This window comes from Mytilus galloprovincialis, chromosome 3 (assembly GCF_965363235.1).
Source record: "Mytilus galloprovincialis chromosome 3, xbMytGall1.hap1.1, whole genome shotgun sequence".
NCBI lineage: Eukaryota > Metazoa > Mollusca > Bivalvia > Mytilida > Mytilidae > Mytilus > Mytilus galloprovincialis.
This window is the reverse complement of record NC_134840.1, coordinates 43,673,957-43,699,040: the sequence shown is the minus strand read 5'-3', so window position 1 is coordinate 43,699,040 and position 25,084 is coordinate 43,673,957. Positions and strand designations below refer to the sequence as shown.

Below are 25,084 nucleotides of genomic sequence, written 5' to 3'. Positions count from 1 at the left end.
AACCCTGTTGTTATATTATAGAAAAAACTTCGTAGGTGTTAGACTTTCTTTTGAACGGCGTTTAAATTACACTTTGAGACGACCCAATATTTAATTACTACCTGTAAGTCAAATTGAAATAATGATCTTAGGTGTATGACAGTTTTCGCAAATGTCTAATAATAAATATACCTGTCTACGTTTTTATCACACATATATTTCCGACACAGCAATAGCATTACATACTGTATCTATAGATTAACACACAAATAAATACCAAAGTTGTGAAGATGAGCGTGGATAATAAATATAATTTTCTACTTTACAACTATTTATATAATTTACATGCTTGAGGACCCAGGCTCAATTTTACATCCTTAAGTATTATTGCTATATCTTTCCGTCCTTGGGTATACGTATAATGGATGTCGTTTTTAAGTTCATTTCATTAGTAGCAATTTTTTATTCGTCTTCTTTTGCATGTGTTCAGCGTTCTCCTCGCAGAGAAACAGCGGAATGGCGAGATTTGTTTGTTGGAAAATGTTTATTATATAAACAAGATTATGGATCTAGGTTATTGTGTAACACGTAAGTTTTGTTGTGTACTAATTTGATTACATATGATGAAAAAGTACATATTTTATCAGTCGTCATCTTAAAGGTGTTGTTGCCTTGACATAATGACGTTTACATATTTTTGCACTCTGATTTTAAACTTTATTTATATAAAGAGAAACTTTAAATACCATTAACTGTACATCAAAACGAGTTTTAAAAAATTCAATGAATTACATCATAGGACTGGTAATACATATTACTGCACCAGACTTACAGTTAATTTACATGTCTAATTCAACGAGTGATTTGGGTCTTTGGTTTTACTGAGACTACTATAACGCATAGTGTTAGCATAGTCTGGGGGTTGTATTCGATCCCTGGCTTGATCAGTCCGTAGACTTTAAATTGGTATTTGTTGTTTCCCCGTCAACATTGTGTAATCGCATTCCGGTATCGCAGATCAAATTTATTCGTTCATAGTGTGTTAATTTACGTTTTTTGATTAAGTTAAGCCTTCCAATTGATTTTTTATCGTGTGTTTTTCTATGTTGTGATGTTATATTATTGTTTCAGAAAAAGGGAGAAGGTTTGGTACCATTAAAACGTTTTAATCCCGCTGCAAATATTTGCACCTGTCCTAAGTCAGGAATGTGATTTAAAGTTGTTGTCGTTTATTTATGTAATTTATACGTGTTTCTCGTTTCTCGTTTTTTTATATAGATTAGACCGTTGTTTTTCCCGTGTGAATAGTTTTACATTAGTAATTTAGGGGCTCTGTATAGGTTCTTGTTCGGTTTTAGCCAAGGCTCCGTGTTGAAGGCCGTACCTTGACCTTTAATGGTTTACTTTAATAAATTGTTATTTGGATGGAGAGTTGTCTCATTGGCACTCATACCACATCTTCCTATATCTATGTTATGATGGTTTTTTTATCATGCCGATTTGTTTTAAGATATTCCCGTGCGCATGATTTGTTCTTTAAAACGTATTTCTTTATTTAACATAGTTTCTAAGATTCAATTAAAACTTTTTTTAGAACAATCGTCATGTAAGCGAGACATATCAGGTAAAAAAGTCGTCTGTCAATTTTGGTTAAAGTAGACAATGAGACAATATGTAATATCTATACCCATTTTAATCATTATAATCATTACCATATTATTCTACCTATATATTGTTGGAAAAACATATTTTGAGTAAAAATGTTGTTTTTTTCTTTCGAAAAGACAATTCAATACATATATTTCTTTACAGCACTATAGATTGTAGTCAGTTGTGGTCAAAGTTGAAATTGGCAGTAGAATATCAACCAAAGTGTAATTTCCTAAACAGTGCTTATGAAGACTTGGTCACAGCTAGTCAGCATTTTGTACCGGAAAACAAGGTAAAAGTTGTTTTTGTTTTCAAATCATATCCCATAATTGTAAATACTGACCAGTCTTGGGTGCTTGTATGACTCTAGACATTGTAAAATCTTGTCATACAAATTACTTTCGTAAGGAGGCTCGAGAGTACAAAAAAAAACAGCAAAAAATGAAACATTTGTTTTTTTCATTACAATTTATTTTTAATACACCATTAGTTGTTATTTTGTGATAAGGTACAAAAATCAACCAAAAGTATCAATTTGTTTTAGCCCCAGATGACATTTACGATGTTTATATAATTGAAAAAAGTTAAAATTATCTCCCTTTGTTGAAAATATTACATGTTTTTGCATACAAATTGAAATAACTTTTTTAAGTCATCGGTGACCTTTATTTTTTATTATTTTTTTTCAAATGAACTGTACGTTTACTTTTCTACATTGGCTAGAGGTATAGGGGGAGGGTTGAGATCTCACAAACATGTTTAACCCCGCCGCATTTTTGCGCCTGTCCCAAGTCAGGAGCCTCTGGCCTTTGTTAGTCTTGTATTATTTTAATTTTAGTTTCTTGTGTACAATTTGGAAATTAGTATGGCGTTCATTATCACTGAACTAGTATATATTTGTTTAGGGGCCAGCTGAAGGACGCCTCCGGGTGCGGGAATTTCTCGCTACATTGAAGACCTGTTGGTGACCTTCTGCTGTTGTTTTTTTCTATGGTCGGGTTGTTGTCTCTTTGGCACATTCCCCATTTCCATTCTCAATTTTATTAAACAAAACTATTGTAAATTTAAGCGATTTCTGTAATTTAGTTTTTTTCTTCATTTCGATGTTACTTTTTTTTCTCCTATTAGTTCAACAGACAAAAAGTACCTTAATTAAGAGAAGTTTATGCTTCTTTCAAAGGCAGATTGTGAGCTTAAATGAACCGTGACCCCTTATTTTTATCTAATTTTCTTTTAGGTAAAGGATAAAGTTTATTTATAGAAAATAATACCGAAATCCTATATTTAAATTAAAAAATGTTTTTGACCCGTGAGCCCCCTTAATATCTTTTCTAAGGAATATTTTGATAAACCTTTCGAGTGCCAATTTTTTGGCATCATGTTTTGTGGAATTTCTTTGTCTTGTATTTGCTTTTTCTTTTGAGTATTCGTGATCTGTTCTTCGCATTTTTACAGTTTTTTTTTCATTGTTTTTGTTTTCTCGTTAACTTACTATTATAAGAATGATACATAATACATACCAGAAAAGCATACCAAACAAAAAAGTTGATTATAAGGATATTTAAATTATTCAACTGATTGTTTTTTATTTTTCTCGTTGCAGTTCCTTTTTTGGGAAAATGTATATCCCTTTGTCATGTGGTACAGTAACAGCGGACACAAATATTATACAATATCAGATACTTTAACAGTTAACCTAAACAGTTTTAAAACCTACAAAGTGTAATAGGGGCAGAAGCTACGAGATACATTTGGATTTAAAAAAATCTAAAATATGATTGTTTTTTGTTCTATCATTAATGAAATTGATAATATTGAAATAATAATTCGCTTTTAGTGATCAGTTTGGTTTAATTTTGTCAAATTAAGCTAAGAAACATTGATGATGAATCATGCTCTTGATTGATTCAACTTCACTGAATCTGTATTCATGTGAACTTTAATCTAACCCCTTAGCTAGAGATAGATAACGCATTTTGCGTTTTGAATTATTTAAAGGAAAAAATGTCAACGTTGAAAATGAAACAAAGGTACATCAAGTAATTGACTGATTCAGTCTACAAAATATCATTCTTAAACAGGTAAAAACAATGATTGAATAACCTATATGTTTTATCTATAATATGAAATTAAACAGACCTAGAAAATGCATGAGTTCGTTTCTATTTATATCTACATTTATGTTTATATCGCTTATAAAAAAAGACCATAGGAGGTCTCCAGAGGTCAACTCTATAGTTAATTAGAGGGCGTCTAGATAAAAATACACACGAAACGAAGTTACATATTCTCGAATTCATTCCCCGAATACTTTCATTATAGATTGCTTGGGAATGGTCCGGAATGGTCGACTCAGTATCCCGACAGTTAAGCTGGGGTCACACATTCACGATTTTTATTGCCGTCCTTGACAGGACCATTCCCGATTAAAATTTGTCAAAAGTCTGAGCAAGATACTATGAATTGTGGATGAAAATTCAAACTTAAGTTAAAATTTGGAAAATTATTTATTGAATCACGAAAACAATCAGATATTGTCCAGGAAGCGTCCAAATTTAGCCGTTTCAACCCGAATTTGTCCCGATTATCCCGTTTTCATTCCAATTCTAATCCGATTTGTATCTTTCGCATGATACGAAACGACCGATTCTGTCCCAACAGCGTCCCGATTCTACCGAATGTGATCCGACAGAGTTCAGACAGAGACCAGACAGTGAAGAGATGTTGATAGCCATTAGAAAACTGTCAAATTAGGTATGATCAGTTACAGTAGGAACGCAATCCTATCACAGTCTGCTGTACCGCATTGCAAACGGGTTGTCTGGACTCCGTCGTATTGTTATCTGTAGGTGTCGGTTCTTTGACGTGTATACCATTGCCGAATTTCGTATTAATAACGGGACTATTCCGGAACGGTTTCGGCAAAGACTGTTCGCATTCGGCAAGATCTGTATGAAATTTGGACTAAATAGGCAAAGAAATCATAATCTGTCACGACATAGTCACGATTGTATTCCAACTAGACACAATCGGCTGACTTTCCCCGAATGTTATGCGGCGTTTACAGTTGACGATTATTGCTCCCGTTTGAGACTAGACAGCGATAAAACACAAAAAGTGATTACTATCCTCAACTATCTTGAATGTCCTAGCATTGTCTGAAATCAGTCGTATAAGTTCGTAAAAGACTTCTACGGATCGGGAATGGTCATGAGAGGTCGGCCCAGTACTTAGACAGTTAGGTGCGTCCCATAACATTCGGGAAACCTCAGTCAATTTTGTCTAGTCGGATTACAATCGTGACTTTGTTGTGATAGATTCTGCAGTATCGGATCAAAATTCTATCAATGCTCTGTGTTTTCTGGATTTTGTTCTGTGGCACGGGATTGATATGGAGAACTGTGTCATTGCATTTGTTCTACCGATTGAGTCCAGGTTGCATCCAGATCTTATCTGTTTCGGAACAGTCCCGTTATTAATACGGAATTCGGCAATGATACCCACGTCAGAATTCCGACAATTACAGAACACAATACGACTGATTCCAGACTAAGCCGTTTGCCATGTGGTACAGCGGACCGTGATAGGATTACGTCCCGACAGTACCTGATCATCCCGAATATTTTCTAACGGATATCTTCCGTAATGCAGGGTTCACACATTGCCGATTATTGCTCCCGTTTGAGATCAGACAGCGATACGACACGAAAAGTGAAAAAGTCGGATTAGTATCCTCAATTATCTGGAATGTCCTATTATTGTCTGAACGTTTTAGTTCGTAACAGATTCCTACTGGTCAGGAAGGGTCCGAATAGTTCGGCAAAGCACCCCGACAGTTAGGTGCGTCCCGTAACATTCGGAGAAACCCAGTCGATTTTGTTTAGTCGGATTACAATCGTGCCTTTGTCGTGACAGATTCTGCTGTATCGGATCAAATTCCTAACAATGTTCTGTGTATTCGGGACGGTGTCCTGTTGAACGGGAATGATCTGGAGAAATTTTTCATTGCTGTTTTTTCTGCCGATTGAGTCCAGATTGCATCCAGATCTTGTCGATTGCGAACTGTTTTTGCCGAAACCGCTCCGAAACAGTCCCGTTATTAATTCTAAATTCGTCAATTATACCCACGTCAGAGTCCCGACAATTACAGAATACAATACGACTGAGACCATACAAAGCCGTTTGCAATGCGATAGAGCGGACCGTGATAGGATTACGTTCCGACAGTACCTGATCATCCTGAGTATGCTGACAGTTTTCGAACGGATAACTTCCGTCAGCGTCGGTTCACTGTCTTGTCACTATCTGATCTCTGTCGGATTACATTCGGTAGAATCGGGACGCAGTCGTGACAGAATCGGTCGAATTTTACCTGGCGAAAGATACAAATCGGATAAGAAGCGGATTTAGAACGGGATTATCGGGATGAATTCGCTTGGAAACGGTTGAATATCGACGCTTCCTGAACAATATCTGATTGTTGTCGTGATTAAATTTTTTTTACAAATTTTAATTAAAGTTTGAATTTTCATCCACGATTCATAGGATCTTGATCAGACTTTTAATAAACTTTTAATTGGGAATTGTCCTGTCAAGGACGGCAGTAAAAATCGTGAATGTGTGACCCCAGCTTTAGATTACATTCGGTAGAATCGTGACGCTGTCGTAACAGATTCGTTTTTACCATGTGAAAGATACAAATCGGATTAGAATCGGATTAAGAACGGGATAATCGGGACCGATTCGCTTGGAAACGGTTGACAATCGACGCTTCCTGAACAATATCTGATTGGTGTCGTGATTAATTTTTTTTTCACAAATTTTAATTAAAGTTTGAATTTGAATCCATGATTCAAAGGATCGTTCTCAGAATTTTGATAAATTTTATTTGGGCATTGTCCGGTCAAGTAGATAGATATAGGAAGATGTGGTATGAGTGTCAATGAGACAACTCTCCATCCAAATAACAATTTATAAAAGTAAACCATTATAGGTCAATTTACGGCCTTCATCACGGAGCCTTGGCTCACACCGAACAAGAAGCTATACAGGGCCCCAAAATTACTAGTGTAAAACCCTTCAAACGTTCAAACGGGAAAACCAACGGTCTAATCTATATAAAAAAACGAGAAACGAGCAACATGTATAAATTACATAAACAAACGACAACTACTGTACATCAGATCCCTGACTTAGGACAGGTGCAAACTTTTGCAGCGGGATTAAACGTTTTAATGGTACCAAACCTTCTCCCTTTTTCTGAAAAGGTCGGCAGTAAAAATCGTGAATGTCTGACCCAGTTTAACAAGACGCAACTAACCGTCGGGGTGATTATCCGACCTTTCGGACCATTCCCTATCGATATGAATCTGTAATGAACGTAAACGACTTCTTTCAGACCATGTTAGGATATCAACGAGGATAGTAATCCAAATGTTCTTATCTTTGCGCTGTCTGATCTCAAACAGGAGCCATAATCGGCACTGTTGGAACCCTGCATTAAGTGCGTTCCATAACATTCAAAGAAAGTCAGCCGATTGTGTCTATTCTGATTCGTAGCAATATTGTTTTTCTTTTCTGTACAGTGTCCTGTAGAATGGGCATGATCTGGAGAAATGTGTCATTTAAATTATTGTTTTCTGACGATTGAGTCCAGATTGTATCCAGATCTTACCGAATGCGAATCGTCTTTACCGAATGCTTTCTGGAAAAGTACGTGTCTAATACTAAATTCAGCAATGGAACCCACGCCTGAGTCCAGACAACGCCAATTGCTTTGCGGTACTGCAGATTGTGATTGGATTGCGCTCCGACAGTACCTGATCATCCCGAATGTGGCAACATTTTTCAAACGGATATCTTTTGTCAGCGTCGTTTCACTTTATGGTCTTTTTTGAATCTCATTCTAGTGATTTCGGACGAAGTCGGGATGCTGTTGGGACGGATTCTGTCATTCTCAACCATGTGAAAGATAAAAACCTGATTAGAATCGAATTGAGAAAGTAGATAATCGGGTCAAGTTCGGTTGGAAACTGCTGAATCAGAACGCTACATGACCAATATCTGATTGTTGTCCGGATTAAATAATTCAATTAAAGTTTAAGTTTCCAGCCACGATTCACCGGATCTTGATCAGACTTTTGACAAATTTAAATCGAGAATGGTCGTGTTAACGCCGGCTGTAAAAATCGTGAATGTGTGACCCCAGCTTAACAGGTACATGAAACTCACACTTTTTTTCAAAATCCTTTATTTTGGAGAATATGAAGAAAATACGGGGCGCCGAATGGGACTCTTGTGGTTTTGTACTCGAAATTCAATTTTGTACGGACATAAGTGAGTTTTGTTCAACAAAAATTAGTTCAGTTTAACAAAATTAATAGCATATAACAAATTTAAATTTTGTCATACAAAATTATCTTTCAATGGACAAAAGTTACTTTTGTCATGACAAAATTCATTTTTGTAACACAGACTTTACTTTTGTTACCTAATTTGAAAATTAGGCGACAAAAGTAAATTTAGTATGCAAATTAGTTTTAATTTTGTGTTTATTTTGGTGTAGACAAAATTGAATTTTGTTACTCATTTTTGTCACAAAAATCAATTTTGTCTACACAAAAATAAACAGAAAATTTATTTTTGTCATGACTTTTGTGACACAAAATTGATTTTTGTCATGACAAAATTCAATTTTGTATTTATTTTTGTGTAGACAAAATTGAGTTTTGTTAAACAGAAGTGAAAATTTAACACAAAAGTCAATTTTGTATGTAAATAAGTTTATATTTGCATGCCTATTTGACAAAATTGAATGTTGTCATGAGAAAAATGAATTTTGTCCACAAAAATAAATTTTGTGATAAAACAAGTCTGTATCACGTTTTGTAAGACAAAAATTATTTTGTTATGACAGAATTGAATTTTGTACAAAACCACAAGAGTCCAATTCGGCGCCCCGTAGAAAGCATCTATGATAATTGTTTTTATCATTTCCATCTTTGTTTATCAAATTGATGATAGTTTTTTTTTTTTTTAAATAATCTTTGGGACGTTGGTCCATTGATAACATGTTTATCATCGGTGGACAAAGACAGTATACATACTATAAACAATAAGGAATAACAAATTAAAAGTTTACAGTACTGTTAGAATACAATAACCATGCAGGTGTGAACATTTTCTCTAGAAACCATTTACGTAAAAGCACTGAGTATCATCTGTTTGCCTGATTACTAACTCATTCAAAATTCAAACGAGTTTATAAAATCAATGTCCACAGTGGTGTTGCTGTATTTAACAGAAGAAAAATCTGAATTTCGGCTTTTCTTCATAAAATGAGAACAACTGTAAATATGTAATCATTAAATTTTCATAGCTTGTTACTGAAAAATTCTAACACTTAAAAGTCATCTATTCACGTCTTGTATTTGCTCCATAGGATGTGTGCTTGAAACAGTGCTTATTTCAGACATTCTTCTAAGGGTGTTGGCGTCTGCTAATTTTCAATGTAAGGGTACAAAACAAAGTGCAAAACTACCAAGAAAACAATGAAATCACTTAGTCTAAGACTTATAGAAAAACGACGATAAGAAAAACATTTATAACACTATGCGTGTAAAAAGAACATGTTTTTGGATCGAATAAAACAGAAGATTAGTGGATTGTATGAACAGCCATTTTACATGTTTTTTTAGTGATTAGGATTATAGAACAATGTTGACTGTTGTATTATTGCCATTTTTACCTATTGTGTCTGTTTGTTTTGTTCACGAATCGTTGTCAATATAATGGAATTTGATGTGAGAGGTTTCGCTAGCTATAAAACCAGGTTCAAAACATCATTTTCTACATAGAAAATGCCTGTACCAAGTCAGGAATATGACAGTTGTTATCCATTCTTTTCATGTGTTTGCGCTTTTGATTTTTCCATTTGATTAGGAACTTTCCGTTTTGAATTTTCCTAGGAGTTCAGTATTTTTGTGATTCTACTTTTTAATCACGTTTGCATGCAAATATCTAAAACGTATTCGATGTACTTGACCTAATCGCTAGCTATAAAACCAGGTTCAAAACACCATGTTCTACATAGAAAATGCCTGTACCAAGTCAGGAATATGACAGTTGTTATCCATTCGTTTGATGTGTTTGAGCTTTTGATTTGATTTTTCCATTTGATTAGGGACTTTCCGATTTGAATTTTTCTAGGAGTTCAGTATTTTTGTGATTCTACTTTTTAATCACGTTTGCATGCAAATATCTAAAACGTATTCGATGTACTTGACCTGACATACACTCAAGCTTGAAAGTGATCTTTTACGATATATACAGACCTGAAGCTGATATTGTGTTCATATATTAAGATTGTGCAATTAATGGTCTTATTTTTAGATATACATTTTTTTTTTATTTTCTTCAATTCCAGGTTATTTATTTGACAACATTGAATGGTGTGGAAACTCAACAGAAACTGATGGAATAGAAAAGTATCCGAGCATTTGTCCAGGGTATGAAGTAGGTCAGGATTGCCAGAAGTCTGCTCAGTCTGTATTTTGGGAAACGGCATCTAAATTCGTATGTATTACTAGTCATAATCTTATCTCTATCTAACCTGCTATAAACGATATACGAAAGTCTTTCAAATTCCTAGAAGAAAACAAGACCACAAACGACCATTCCAGACTTTCAACAGTCTTTATGCGAGAACTTAGAAAACTGAAGCGATCAAGAACGTAATGTAGAAAAGGACTTAACAATAACAGTAATGGATTTTTCATTCCAATCAACAGAAAAAACAGGACTCACCTAACATTGCAGGATCGTGATTCTTTGAGAATAAGAATATAACATTTCTATTATTATTTTATGTAAATAATACTTGTAAATATCACAGACATGTAGTACAAGTTTTAATTACGAAATAACCCCGAGTTTAAATTTTTTACGTTTATATTATTATGCCAACTGTTAAAAAGCCTACACCATATATTTTACCAAAAGATGTAGACTTAAATTATACTCTAGTGTTTTCTATTGTTAGTATGTACATACAAGTGTCATATTTATCTGTATATGGTACTGTGAACAAACCTTTCTCATTTTTCGTCAGTTATCATGAAAAAATCATTTTCACAATTGAACTTTTCATTATCTTAGTAAAGATAAAATGGACCAATATTAATAAATTTAGTTTAAAAAAAAACTATAGATTAGTTTTAATAGTATCGAATTCATAACAGTGTGGCTATGGACATTGATTGGCGCACTTTAATATCCCATTGACTGGGACAGATTAGGTAAACGTTCGTCTATAACGCCTATTGCTCACGACGTCCTTAATATAAACATTTAAACCGTGGGGTCACCAAAGGTTCTCAACGCCTATATAAAATAATTCGAAATACTAATCAGGAATTTGTGTTTTGATTTATATTGATTAATTAAACGTCCTTTACTTGTGTTTTTGTTATGTTTCGACAATCAATTTTCATAATAAGATATCGCAAAGCCATGTTCTTTCAGAAAAAAAGAATGACTTACTGAATGCATGTATTGATTGATTATCTTTTTCGGATTTAACAATTGCGATTGTCGAGTTATGTAATCTTTTAACTTTTATCTGGTCTAATTTTATTTTAGAACGAATGCATAATCCACTTTCAAAAGTTGTGCAAATACGAAACATAAAGACAAAATATACTTCTGCCCCGTCTTTTTCGTACTTGAAAGTCATTGGATAGTAAGAAAGCTATTTGGATTAAACCTTGTGAAATTTGCATGCATTTACGTTATTGTATTGGCAAAATGTATCATTTGGTGTATATAGGAAACTTAAACCGTTCTGCTATACTGCTACTATACTTGTGAAAAACACTTGGCAACAGAAACCTTTTATCTTATCTATATAAAAAAAATCGACCCAATTTACATAGAAATGGACGTCTTCGTGCATTTGTGATCGCAAATAAAATATGTTCCGGACCTTATGAGTATTTGGACCATACGTGTATGGTTGGACCATATTAGTATACCCTTATGGTCATGATATATGCGTATAGTCCAAATACTCATATGGTCCGGAACACATACATGATATTCTGTGCGTTGTCGGTCGTCTATTAATTTTTTTCTTTTGTTGATGGATTTGACGTCTTTCTGTGAGTGATTATTTGTTCATGACTTAAAACTTACTTGCAAATAATTTAAAAACAAGACTTGATTTATATAAAAAGTCCAAACAAACCATGATTTTTTTTTTAAACATACATCACATCCATTGCAAAAGGCTAAAATTCGCCAGGTCTTTAATTTCAACTAAGTGAGTTGACTAAATTAATGTTGCGGACCATTTTCCAATTTCCATGCGGTATCCCTATTTTTTTTCTCGCTCATCTTTTATGTTTGTTTTTTTCATCCCAAGACCTCTTGGAGCTTTCATTCTATAAAGTGTGTATTTTGCTAATGGTCGAAGGCCATACGGGGACCTATAGCTTGATAACGCCTGTTGGTCCCTGGAAAGAATGTGTCTGATTGCCTATCACACTTCATATTCTTATTTTAACATGCAGTTATATCTATGATAAGAATGAAAATTGAATTGTCATTGAGACAAAAACCCAACCAAAGAGCAAAAAAAAAAAGAAAAAAAAGCCCAAGGCAACATGTAGATCTTTCGTATCAAGGGAATTGCTATAAATATATTCATTTCAGGTTAATAGTATTAGGCCATACTCAAGTTATAAAATAGATCTTGTCAACTTTTGCAACCAGCTTCTATGTTTCTATAATGCACTGTTCATCTTTTTTGGGCTTCGACTTTTCCATTGGACAGACAATTTTGTTTTCGACTGTTTTAAAAAGATGCATTTTTTTACAAAATCATACAAGTAAGGAGTCTCTGGCCTTTGGTAGTGTTGTATGTTAATTAATGTTTGTTTATTTATTTGTTTAGGAAATAAGTATGACGTACATTTTCACTGAACTAGGACACTTTTTATAATAGTTTTTCGATATCGCTCGGACAAAAATAATCACGAATATAATGCCTACCCATGTTAAAACTACAATAAAGTATAGTTTGCATCAATTATTTCTTGAACCTACCATTTTTTTTTTGTCTGTGTTGGATTTGTGTGGCATTGAAAAAAACGGGTATAAACTACACAGTGCAGCTTCCAACAAGAATACAAGATTTATTGATTTTCAAAATGCGACCAAAATTAAAAATTTGCTCGCAGCGGAAAAAATTCAACAGTTTGATTTTCATTGAAATAAAATAATTGTTATGATTTACACACCGTTACTTTTTCCAATATAAATATTCGAACTATTTTGTTTGTTGTTTCCTTTATAAATTTACATCATTTTTAAAAAGACCACGCGTCTTCGATATTTAGAAGACTATAAAAGCGATGTTCATTTTCTTTCTTCTGCTGTAAGTTTAATTTAGTTATTTTGTGTCATAATTGCCATCTCGTATGTTTTAAATTTGAATAAAGAAGATCCAGGTTGTCTTATACGTCAATGATACACACACAAAAAAACGATAACAAATAAAATAAGGTGCAACATTCATTCTCCATGAAAAGAATACATCACATGCACTGGGGTAAAGCTGATGACCGTAACTGCATTCACGGTCATCCCAAGATGTCGGATGAAAAATTAGGTCAGTTTCTGTATTGTCTGTTAAAGTGTTTCTATATCATTTTCTTTACAAATCATACATTGAAACGATGTAAATTTATAAAAGAATCACTCGAAAATCACTAATTACTTCCGAGAAATGTGCATGAAACGGGAAATTCGATTTGAAAAAATCGTTAAGATGACCGTAAATCATAATCAAAATATTTTCAAGATGACCGTAACATAAAACAAGGATGACCGTGATTGGTAAAAAGATGACCGTAACTTGTAAAGGATGACCGTAATTTGTAAAGACTGACTGTAATTTATATAGCGGTTAGCGGATATAAATATGTTTCATAAATTTCTTTTTTTAAACTATAATATAATTGGCCATATTTAGGATTTATAACAATGATAGTAAATTGCATATTTCTCGTAAACAATGAAATATTTATTGATATCGACGTTAAAATTTTAACAAAAATTGACAGCGATACGACGAAAATTTGAAGAAACATGAATGTGTCCCTAGTACACGGATGCCTCATCTACACTATCATTTTCTATGTTTAGTGGACTATGAAAATGGGATAAAACTGTAATTTGTCATTAGAATTAAAAAGATCATACCATAGGGAAAATGTGTACTAAGTTTCAATTTTATTTAACTTGAAGCTGGACAAACGGACGAACGTACGCACAGACCAGAAAAACATAATGCCAATAAATGGAGCATTAAAAACATTAATAATACATACGAATATTTGGTAATCGAGCCCATGTGTATGGATCCAGAGGAAGCAGATTAAAATCTTAATTTGTCTTGATATATGCAGGCGGAAACACTTTTGAAATAGAACAAAAGAATCGAAGCTGTGTGTTTATCGAGAAAGCGATAAATGTTAACTGTAATGTTTGATATAGTAACAAAATTTTAAAAAGTTAATAGAAACAAATAAAACGACAATTTTCTTATTTTAAAAACACCATTTGCAAAAGTTTTCAATGTATCTATTACATAGTAATGCAAAACAATAAGATATCAAGTCGACGACATGGTTCTTATCGGGGCCTTTTATAGCTGACTATGCGGTATGGGTTTTGCTCATTGTTGAAGGCCTTACGGTTACCTATAGTTGTTAATATTTCTGTCATTTTGGTCTTTTCTGGATAGTTGTCTCATTGGCAATAATACCACATCTTCTTTTTTATATATAGTATCTATAAGTTGGATGTAGAAAATGCATAACCTCCGATTTCTTTTTATCACGGACGGAGAACATATCAATCTTTTAGTTCAGAAATTTTCGTGCCTGCCCTTCCATTATGTGAATCAAGAAAAAATTCCCCAAAACAGGTAACGATTGTATCGAAAAGAGAAAAATCGAGTGCACATTTTTATGTTAGGGCATGTTTGGGGTGTATATTTTGTCTTTAAAACGTACAAAGCAAGAGTATTTTATATAGCATCTCGCTTCAGATTCTATCATTATTATATAAAGCTACAGGTTGACTTTATAACGTAAAAAAATGACAGTACGAAAAGATGAAATATATGGGTCAAGTGAGATACCTATCTAATGAATCACAAAAACAGAGTAGGTGTGTTCGAATAGCTATTTTTTCTAAAAGTACTTGACGACAGTCTTTTAATTTGGATGATGAAAATGGATATCTTCGAAAAAATATGATTTTCTTGTGTGTGATAACTAGGGTTTATAATCTTCAACCACTGAAAATGTTTAGTCTGCCCTTCCACGAAATATTTAATTAGAACTTTTTCAAAAATTCCATCTCACATCCGAACAGACAATATTTTTAAGTTGAATCAATGCAGACAAGATCATTAACTAATGCTCATTAGCTAGTAGATACATTTGTCTTTTAAAATATAACTGACATATAACGATCGATCGTAATGGTGCTACGTGGATAAATTTATCAGTTTTCAAGAGCAAAATTGGCAGAGCGTCATCCCTACAATGGCTTCCATTTCTACGATTGTGAGCATGAACTGGCGTAATGGGGAGATAACTTTGAAGAAGTAGAATCCTGACTGTATGAATAACATTTCTGTATATATACAAATTGACAACGTTCCGCCTTGTGATACGCTTTTCGTACAATACTATTTTAAGGATCTACTTTGCTGGAGCTCACCTTCACTAGTTTATTCGAATGATATTTTCAAAATATTTCTGTTATTTTATTTGCACGACAAAATGAAAGACGATATAATATCAATGGGTGTACATGGAATTTTTTGGCATTTTTAAAAATGTGTATTTATTATATGTCATTAAAAGGAATCCCAGAAACGAACAAAAAATCTTTTGTCGAGCAGTTGAAGGCTCTGCACCGCATTTTTTTCATTATGCTTGTAAAGTGTCATTTTATCGCGCTTTTGTAGCATGTTTTCCCTTCCTGTTCATTTGCATGTCTTTTGGCAAATTCATTTTAAAGAGGGGGGGGCAAGGGGTTTAACTGTTATGCTGTTATGGGGCAATTTAATTCTTTGTTATCTGTTATTTTGAAAAAATATTTGCTGTTAGCTGTTATTGTCTTATTCTTTGTTAGCTGTTATTGGGCTTTTAATTTTTTTGTTATCTGTTATTGTGATAATGTATTTGCTGTTAACTGTTATTGAAAATTGGAATGTTAGCATTTTTTTTGACAGTCAATATTCGGTATAAATTGAAGATGATTGACCATTGGGGTCTACCACTACTGATATGTTTGTCCCGTATTCAGAGAAGGATTCCATTAACATATTATACCCATCACAGAAGTGTGGCCCCACGGTCCAGGACAACTCAAGTATATCTTATGATTATCAACTTTGTCCTTTGTAATAAATTCCATTTTTTTTTTTTATGAATGTGTATTTAGAATTATCTTATTTTTTTGTATGAGAATAATGTTCCTTGTTTTCCGTACGAACATATTAAATTAAAACAAATGACAAAAAGGAAAACATATGGCCAGGAATATCTGACAAGGATCTCAATTAAGGACTAGGTCCTAACAACCACTTAACCTTTTATATAATATGGTACATAGACTCAGCTCTTTGATTCTTTTCAAAGCAGAACCAAATGCATTGTACAATGAAAGTTCCAACCATGTACTTGGGTCCGAAGGCGAAGCTGCACATAACTCATTACAAACAAAGATTTATTTCGTTTCAAGCCATTGTTTCCCTACTAAACAATGTATTCTACTTACTAGTACACTTGGTACAATCAAAAACCTCAGCTGATAAAAAAAAAATTGTTCAAATAAGGCCTTTGAAAATAGTGGAATAAATTGCTTTTAGAGTGTCAAAAAGTACTTGATAAATTGCATGCTTATAATTGGTGCTTTTGATTTTTCTACCCTATATACCACTTTGCCTCATAGTTTTATTAAGAAAAATTCACACACCTCATTAAATGGTCATTTAGAAAAAGTCAGAATATTCAAACTCTTCTAGGTCACTTTTTTGATTAGCAACAAAGGGAGCTTCAGTCAATATATATAAACAATACACCAACGTTTCATGAAAACTGCTGAAAACATTTTTGTGTTAATGTCTGAAAACTGGAAAATCACCCCTTTTTAATTAATAAAACCCGTTCACTCGGAAACGTAAAATCTAAAATTTATAAAAATTGAAAAATACCTCATGTAAACAATTCACCAAAATTCCTTGCTTTGTGAAAGCATTTTTGAGATATTATCAGAAAATTGAAAAAAAAAACACAAATTTTATTGAATAAAAACCCATTACCCAGAAACTTAAAATCTAAAATTTATAAAAACAAAAAAAAAAACAAAAAAAAAGGGGAGCTCACGTCAATAGATATAAACAATTTCCCAAAGTTTAATGCAAATGGTTAAAGAGTTTTTTGTGTTAATGTCCGACATGTTGACAACAGTATACCATAATACGTTCCGTAAACGAGCGTATAAAAAATATTCTAACATGACGTCCTTCAAACGCTTTGAGTACACACCCGTGGTAAAATATGAATATATTGCCAGTGCTGTTCCGATTGTACTCCCACGTCATATGCTTTTTTATGAACGAGATACCCGACGTCATAGAACAATGACGTTAGAATGTAAGCATTTTACGGGAAAATACACGCTTGTGAATCCGAAAATCATCACAAGGAAAGATACACAAATGATGCTAAAATGTGGCAAAAGCCCTTTATTGTACATCATATAAGACATATAAATAAATTATCATTCAAATTCATCCAAAACTGTCTAAATACATTATTTTAAATAGTTTAAGCATGTCACTAATGCAGTTTGCTCCGTTCTTTTACGCTAGTTTATTAGTGCGTTTATTTATGGGAACGGCAAATATTTGCCTACACCTAGAGCGCTTCGATCCAAAAGAATTGCCGTATGTGTCCTATCAGAATCGAAATAATTCATGGGGGCTTGAATATATCTAGATTTTACCACGGGTTGTCCCTTTATGCCGATATTTTACCCCTCGCTATCGCTCAGGGGTAAAATATTTGTCATAAAGGGCCAACCCGTGGTAAAATCACGATATATTCAAGCCCCCATGAATTATTTCTTAATTATAATATATTCAGTAGTAATTTAAACACATTCTAGATACATAAATTAATACTAAAAACATAGTCATAAAAAATGGAATGCATTACAAAGGATTATATCCGTAATAAGAAATACTCATTTGTCAAAGACCGAATAATTTTAATATTTCATTTACTGTTATCTGTTTTTGTCCATTTTAATTCCTTGTTATCTGTTATGAGCCAAATCAATTTGCTGTTTTGCTGTTATTGGGACCCCCCTTGCCCCCCCTCTTTAAAAATTAAACCCTCTACTGTAAAACAGATACATATGGTAATCTTGGCATTTGAAGCACGTCTTATTTTCTTCTATCTATAGGATAAAACTCTCATATTAATATGTGTATACCAACACGATTAATCATTTGATACAAAAAGATAGTTATATAAATACGGATATTTCTTAGAATTGAGGGTCATCCTTTAAAAATTACGGTCATCATTTACAAATTACGGTCATCTTAAAAGCAGTTACGGTCAGCCTTGTTATGAATCGCTGATTCTGTTACGGTCATCTCGATTGTGATTTACGGTCATCTTGGCGATTTTTTCAAATCGAATTTCCCGTTTCATGCACATTTCTCAGAAGTAATTAGTGATTTCCGAGTGATTCTTTTATAAATTTACATCATTTCAATGTATGATTTTTAAAGAAAATGATATAGAAACACTTTAACAGACAATACAGAAACTGACCTAATTTTTCATCCGACATCTTGGGATGACCGTGAATGCAGTTACGGTCATCAGCTTTACCCCAGTGACATGGATGTAACTTTTGTAAGAAAAATACCAATTTCGTGAGAAGTTGTGTGTTGGACTTGAAGAGCCAAGGCAAACTGACAAATATCTGAATGAACGAATCGATTTATGGTATATATAAAAAAAACAAAGCCCACATGGTTAGCATTGAATAAATAGAAGGCCACTCTTAAATGATCACAACGTAGAAGTTTTTGTTCTCTTAATCAATAAGATATTTTCTGAAATAACGCGGGTCCCTATTAACTTAAAAGTTTTTTTGTTTTTTTTTACCATGAATAAACTTTTTTTTTTTATTATTATTTATTGATATCAGCTCTGGACATTAATATTCTTAAAAGTGAAACTGTTGTAAGTGATGGTATAACAATTATTTAAAATAAATTCCTTAAATGATATGTGAAAAGAAAGTTTCATTTTATGTATCAAAATGTGTAACAAATGATTATTTAAATCCCCACTTGAAGGCCTCCGATAGACTGAGTGAGCATAAAATCATCGCCCACGACAAACAAGTTAAAGGTAAACTTTTCAGTACAATTACTAATAAACTTTTTACTGTCGACCACACTGTTATGAATTTCGTTCTATTAGAAATTTTTATAAAACGTTGTATTTTTTTCGTGTAAAATTGACCGTGCTGTCAATTTTGTCATTTTGGGATGTTTCTCTTTTTTAGAACAAAAGGTATATTATTTCATCTTCTTTGTTATAAATGATTGAAAAAATACATATCTAAGACATTTGGAAAACAGATGAGATGTGATGTACATATTGTTGCACACAATCATTTCTTTGTACCCCTTTCCCATGTTCTGTCCATTATGGCTGATGACACTGACCGGATCGGTTATTCAATTTGAAAATATGATTTCTCAAAAACAATGCTTATTGTTGGTTAACTATTTTTTCACGGAGTTTAGTTTGATTAAAATTAATGTTTAAATTCATTGATATTTTCCACTTATTTGACATGTTTTGGAAATAATTCCAGAACAAGATTTCAATGAGATTACAACACAGAGCAATACATCCTTAAACAACAGATACAGATAAATCTTATTCATATCTTGACTTACATTTAGACATTGACAATGAAGGTCAGTGGAAAACATAACTTTACAACAAAAGAGATGATTTTTAGTTTCCAAATTTTGAACTTTCCAGCGCCTGTATACGGAGTATATATTCCCAATTGATACGATATTCCACGGCTTATATTTCCTATCATGATTTCATTGATAGAGGGTTGCTGCTTAAAAGGAAGTTATTAAACCAAGAGTTTCAAAAGGTCAAGTTTAAATCATCCGTTCGTAAGTTATACTGACGCCATCACGAGTTTATTAACCGTTATGGAATATCCGTTTCAGAGGTGATATGGGATATATTCCCTATGTCATAACTTTCAATTCCGTTCCCTTTTCATGAGTGTGACCTATCGACTATTTTTTTTTTTTAATTACATGAGCAACTCGACAGGTTTCACATGTGTAGCAGAATCTGCTTACTTTTCCGGAGCATTTGAGCTCACCCCCATTTTTTTGGTGGGGTTCGTGTTGCTCAGTCTTTAGTTTTCTATGTTGTGCATTGTGTATTATTGTCTGTTTGTCTTTGTCTTTTTCAGACATGGCGTTGTCAGTTTATTTTCGATCAATGAGTTTGACTGTCACTTTGGTACCTTTCGCCCCTCTTTTTAAGCAGGTACAAATCAATAATGTCGAACGTCTTGAAATGCTTTATCCAATCAAAATAATGTCTATTATTTGTTTTTACTTATTCATTCAAATAAAACTAAAATGTATAATAAAATACACATCGCATCTCATCTTTTATACAAATCGTGTTCTAATCTATATTTTTAGATACTTAGTTTTTAAAACTCTTTGCAGTATGCAAGAAGTGCCCATGGAGATGTCCATGTGATGTTGAATGCAAGCATATCTCCAGCATTTCCAAAGGAATCGTAAGTGTCGACTAAATTGACAATGTTTAGTTTCCAGCAGACTCTGGCTGTTATCTTAATGATATTTTTGTCGCTAAATGATCTAACATTCTCTGAATATTTTGTGTTCACCATTCTTACATAAGGTGTAATTAAAAAAACGCTATACCCCATAATCTTAACTTAAGACTGTTGCTCATACTTATTATTCCCCACTGTGGTTCCTAACTGTCTCCTCCCTAAATCATCTCCAAATCTTTCATTCTATAACAGCTTTCTTTTGTTTTATGTAGATACTTTGGAAATAATGAACTTCCCAATATAAATGGTTCAAAAGTAAAAAAAGCAACGATCCTAATGGTTCATTCTCTGGACGACCCTGTACTGTAAGTAAATACTACCTATATTAAACTGCAAAGTATTTCACAATTATTAACTGTATCAGTATTGAAGTCGTTGTAACAAAAACATGAGAGTGTATTAATGATCCGAAATGTCGATTGGTTCATACGTTTTTCGTGGTGTCAGAATTTTGCAGCAAATTTTTAATGACACATATATATAGGTATACATTGATATCAGAAACATCAGTTAACCCTTACACAAATTTTCAAACATTTTATTATTGTTGCCTCGTTCTCGCCAAAGAATATCTCTTGGATATTATTTTAATCTCGTGAAACCAATTGAAAAAGGACATGTTTGATTTTCATGTATTGTAAGTTAGTAATTCGTTATTTGTACATGGTTCTTTATGTAGGTCGGTTCTAAAAATAATTACGATAGATTTCAGAACTATAATTCTAGTGCGTTGCAGATCAGTTCGACGGAATTATCGATATAAATTAAAACTAGAACTAAAGCTCAAAAGTATGTACCCGAATATGTATCAGTGTAAACAATCTCCGGTGATCACTCCTGTGTCGCTAGTAAGACAACAACTATTCAAACCACGACAGCAATAACAAGTTGAAACAACAGTATATTCTTACATTAATGAGTATTACATTATTTTTGATCATTTTTCAGAGAAACATGTTCCAGTGAATCAATTAAGAATCTGATGGCGCGTTTTACAGCAAAAGAAATATCCCCATCTTGCATAGATAATCCGAGGTAAGAAGGATTTATAGCGTTATTTTCTTAATAACTTTTTCATTGAAAATCATAGTCAAAAATTAGTATTGAGCTTATACGCAAATTATCTCATCTGGAACTACTGGGCCAAAATGAACCCAACTTAGCTGCATGCATAATTTGGATATATAGTTTAAAACGATTCTACTATTTCCAAACCATTATAGATAAAGAGAAACTTTATTGTCTTCTATAAATCAGCTAGGCCAGATCTACAAATAAGTCAGTTGGTTGAAATCGTCAAGTCCACGTAGAAATTGGTAATCGTTAAAGTCAATGTGTACCCTTAATTTAGTGCAAAGAAAGAACGTTTAAACAACAAATTAAGATATTCTAGTTTTCTCGTTTTACCTTTGTCATTTCGGGGCATTTTATAGCTGACTCTTCGGTATGGGCCTTACTCATTGTTGAAGGCCGTAATGTGACCTTTAGTTGTTAATTTCTGTTTCATTTAGTCTCTTGTGGAGAGTTGTCTTATTGACAATCATACCACAACTTCTTTTTAATATTATCCATATTTTCAGCGATATTGACCTTAAAAGGTCAAACCAGTGTTATGTTGCCGCTGAAATTTTTGCACACGTCCTTTATGCTTTTCCTAACCGAACTTTGTTCGTATAAATACGCGGAATTTATCGTGTGCAAAATAACATTACATATCGATTGTTATAAATACAGTTTTTCAATGAATACTCACGAACATATTTTTAAAGAACATAAATGAATGATATGAAAATGTTTTGTCGTGAGAAATATATATTTAATATATAAAGTAAAAACAGTCAGTCATTTTTATCTTACCTCCGATACATTTCTAGGAATATGATTGGTTAAAAGCCCCCGCGTGGAAACCGTGTATATTTCATATTAGGTTAGTAGGGAGGCGGGGCTTATTTCATACACGGTTAGTAGTGGTGGTACGTCCCTTTGTATTCCATATAAAGGTAAGAAGGGAGGCGGGGCTTATTTCATACACGGTTAGTAGTGGTGTTACGTCCCTTTATAACAACAAAACGGTACTGAGAAAAAATCTTCAGCAGACGAAGAAATTGATGATTAAGATGAAAATAAATTCATAAAACACATTTAAACCTAACAAGTTGTTATTGTTGGCATCTTCGCTCTCACCCCATATGTAATTTACTGACCCCATATATACCGTATTAGATCACTAGCACACTATGTAATTAATAATATGTGTATTGAATAATTGTAATGTGTATAAATCTGTCTGGCAGGTATCACATTACCACCAGTCATTTATTCATCATCATACTAAAGTTGCAGTCGCCCCATATTCAGAACGTCAGTACTTTGGTTTAGTTCAGGTTTTTATTTTTTTTATTATTACGAAACATATCAGCAAGATAAGATCTACAAATATGTCAATATGGCCGAATTTATAGGTCAAACGCTTATATAAGGTATTTTAGTGATCTATTTACGTTATAGAACAAATGATAAAATGCCATTCGTATTCTAATACTTTACCTTTAAAATGATGTTGGGTTAGAATTTACTTATATCAAGCTGAGTATCATATTCGTAATGAAGATATGTTCACTCTATTTTTCAGAGATGTCCAGATGTTAATGTGTTCAGAAAATTTATCAGATCCTAACTGTAGCATATTGAGGTCATCCGGTGCAAAGAGGACGATGATGACACCTTATCTCATTTTTCTAATATTTTGTTTCAAGTCATTGAACATTTTTGTGTAATATTTATGACATTTATAGTGAGATTATATGGATTTTTGTTAACTTTAGGTTGACATACTGTAGAAATATCATTTTAATGATCAGGGTAGCTTAAGTTTATATATAGGAAATAAATACTGACTTATAAATGAAATTTACATATAATAATTGTTTATTCTGATAAAAAAAAACAATATAGTTCTGGCATTTTGCAAGACGCCGTGACCAGAACATGCAGTATATTATAATACAAGTTTCGTCTAGATAAGTTATAGTTATTGAACAAGCAAGTAGGTATATGGGATTAAATCTGCACAGCTCGAGTGACCCTGTTTAAGCCGAACGACGAAGGAGTTCGGGTTTTTGGGTCATCTCGTGCTGTGCAAATTAAATTACATATACCGATTTGATTGGTCAATAACTGTTTTAACACATGACGACAACAGTTTTCCCGCAAAAATAAAGGCAACAGTAGTATACCGCTGTTCAAAACTCATAAATCTATGGACAAAAAACAAAATCGGGGTAACAAACTAAAACTGAGGGAAACGCATTAAATATAAAAGGAGAACAACGACACAACATTAAAATGTAACACACACAGAAACGGACTAAGCATTAGACAAACTCCGATGAGAATAACAAATAAAACATCAAAACCAAATACATGAATTTGGAATAGAAAAGTACCGTGACAAGTCTTATAGTAATGTGAATTCACACTCAAATATAAGAGAAAACAAACGAACAACGGAAACACAACGTAAAAATGTTCATACACAGAAACGAACTATGATACAACAATGGCCATTTTCCTGACTTGGTACAGGACATTTTTAAAGAAAAAAATGGTGGGTTGAACGTGGTTTTGTGGCATGCCAAACCTCGCACTTTAATGGCAATGTTAAATATAACATTAAAATGACAACATAATATTACAGGACTTCAATACAAATAAATAGGAGACATATTAGGCAAAGAAACACATGAATAATAGATAATAAAAGGCATCAGGTTTAAAATTCAATACGCCAAAAACGCGCCTCGTCCACTCAAGACTTACCAGTGACGCCCAGATATAAAAGTTCGAAATTCAAAAAAAGTACAAAGTTGTACAGCACTAAGGATTAAAAGTTGAAAAAGGTTGTGCCAAATACGGCTAGGGTTTTCTGCTTGTGATAAGAACATCCTTATTATTTAGAACAATTTATGCTATTGCAAACAGTAAATTTTATCAAATGAATATAAAAGATATACATAATAAAACTGAAGTCTTAACTAATTACAGAAAACAAAACCCGAATACATAATACAAAGACCAACACAGAAAATAGACACACCCGACTTAGTCTAGGCCTCAACGCAAAAAGTCATAAAAATGACGTCACATACGAAGTGGTGAAAAGGCACAAAAATTACGTCACATTTGAATTTCTGAAACAGCACAAAAATGACGTCACATTTGAAAAACTATATCTCAAAAATAAGATAGAATTAGCATTGATTTAAGATTATAATAGAACTAAATACTGATAAATCACATCACATCCGCCCAACAAGAAGCTGAAATGGACGGATTTCATCGTGAATTATCGGAGGACGACATGATTTTATCACAAGTATTAGAAACATTGGAGAATGAAATGGAACTGAGAAATGTAAATATAGAGGACTTTTTTGGAGAG

General features: G+C 33.0%; 1 protein-coding gene across 1 annotated transcript; it reads left to right on the top strand.

Moving 5' to 3' along the window:
• Positions 1-250: 250 nt before the first annotated feature.
• LOC143068023 (ADP-ribosyl cyclase/cyclic ADP-ribose hydrolase-like) lies at positions 251-23,567 on the top strand. Its single transcript, XM_076241761.1, has 8 exons — positions 251-567; positions 1,792-1,921; positions 3,233-3,320; positions 10,055-10,203; positions 20,510-20,583; positions 20,856-20,948; positions 21,592-21,678; positions 23,276-23,567. Exons 1-8 carry the CDS (start codon positions 401-403, stop codon positions 23,418-23,420), a joined length of 933 nt encoding a protein of 310 aa, XP_076097876.1. The 5' UTR covers positions 251-400; the 3' UTR covers positions 23,421-23,567.
• Positions 23,568-25,084: the final 1,517 nt, after the last annotated feature.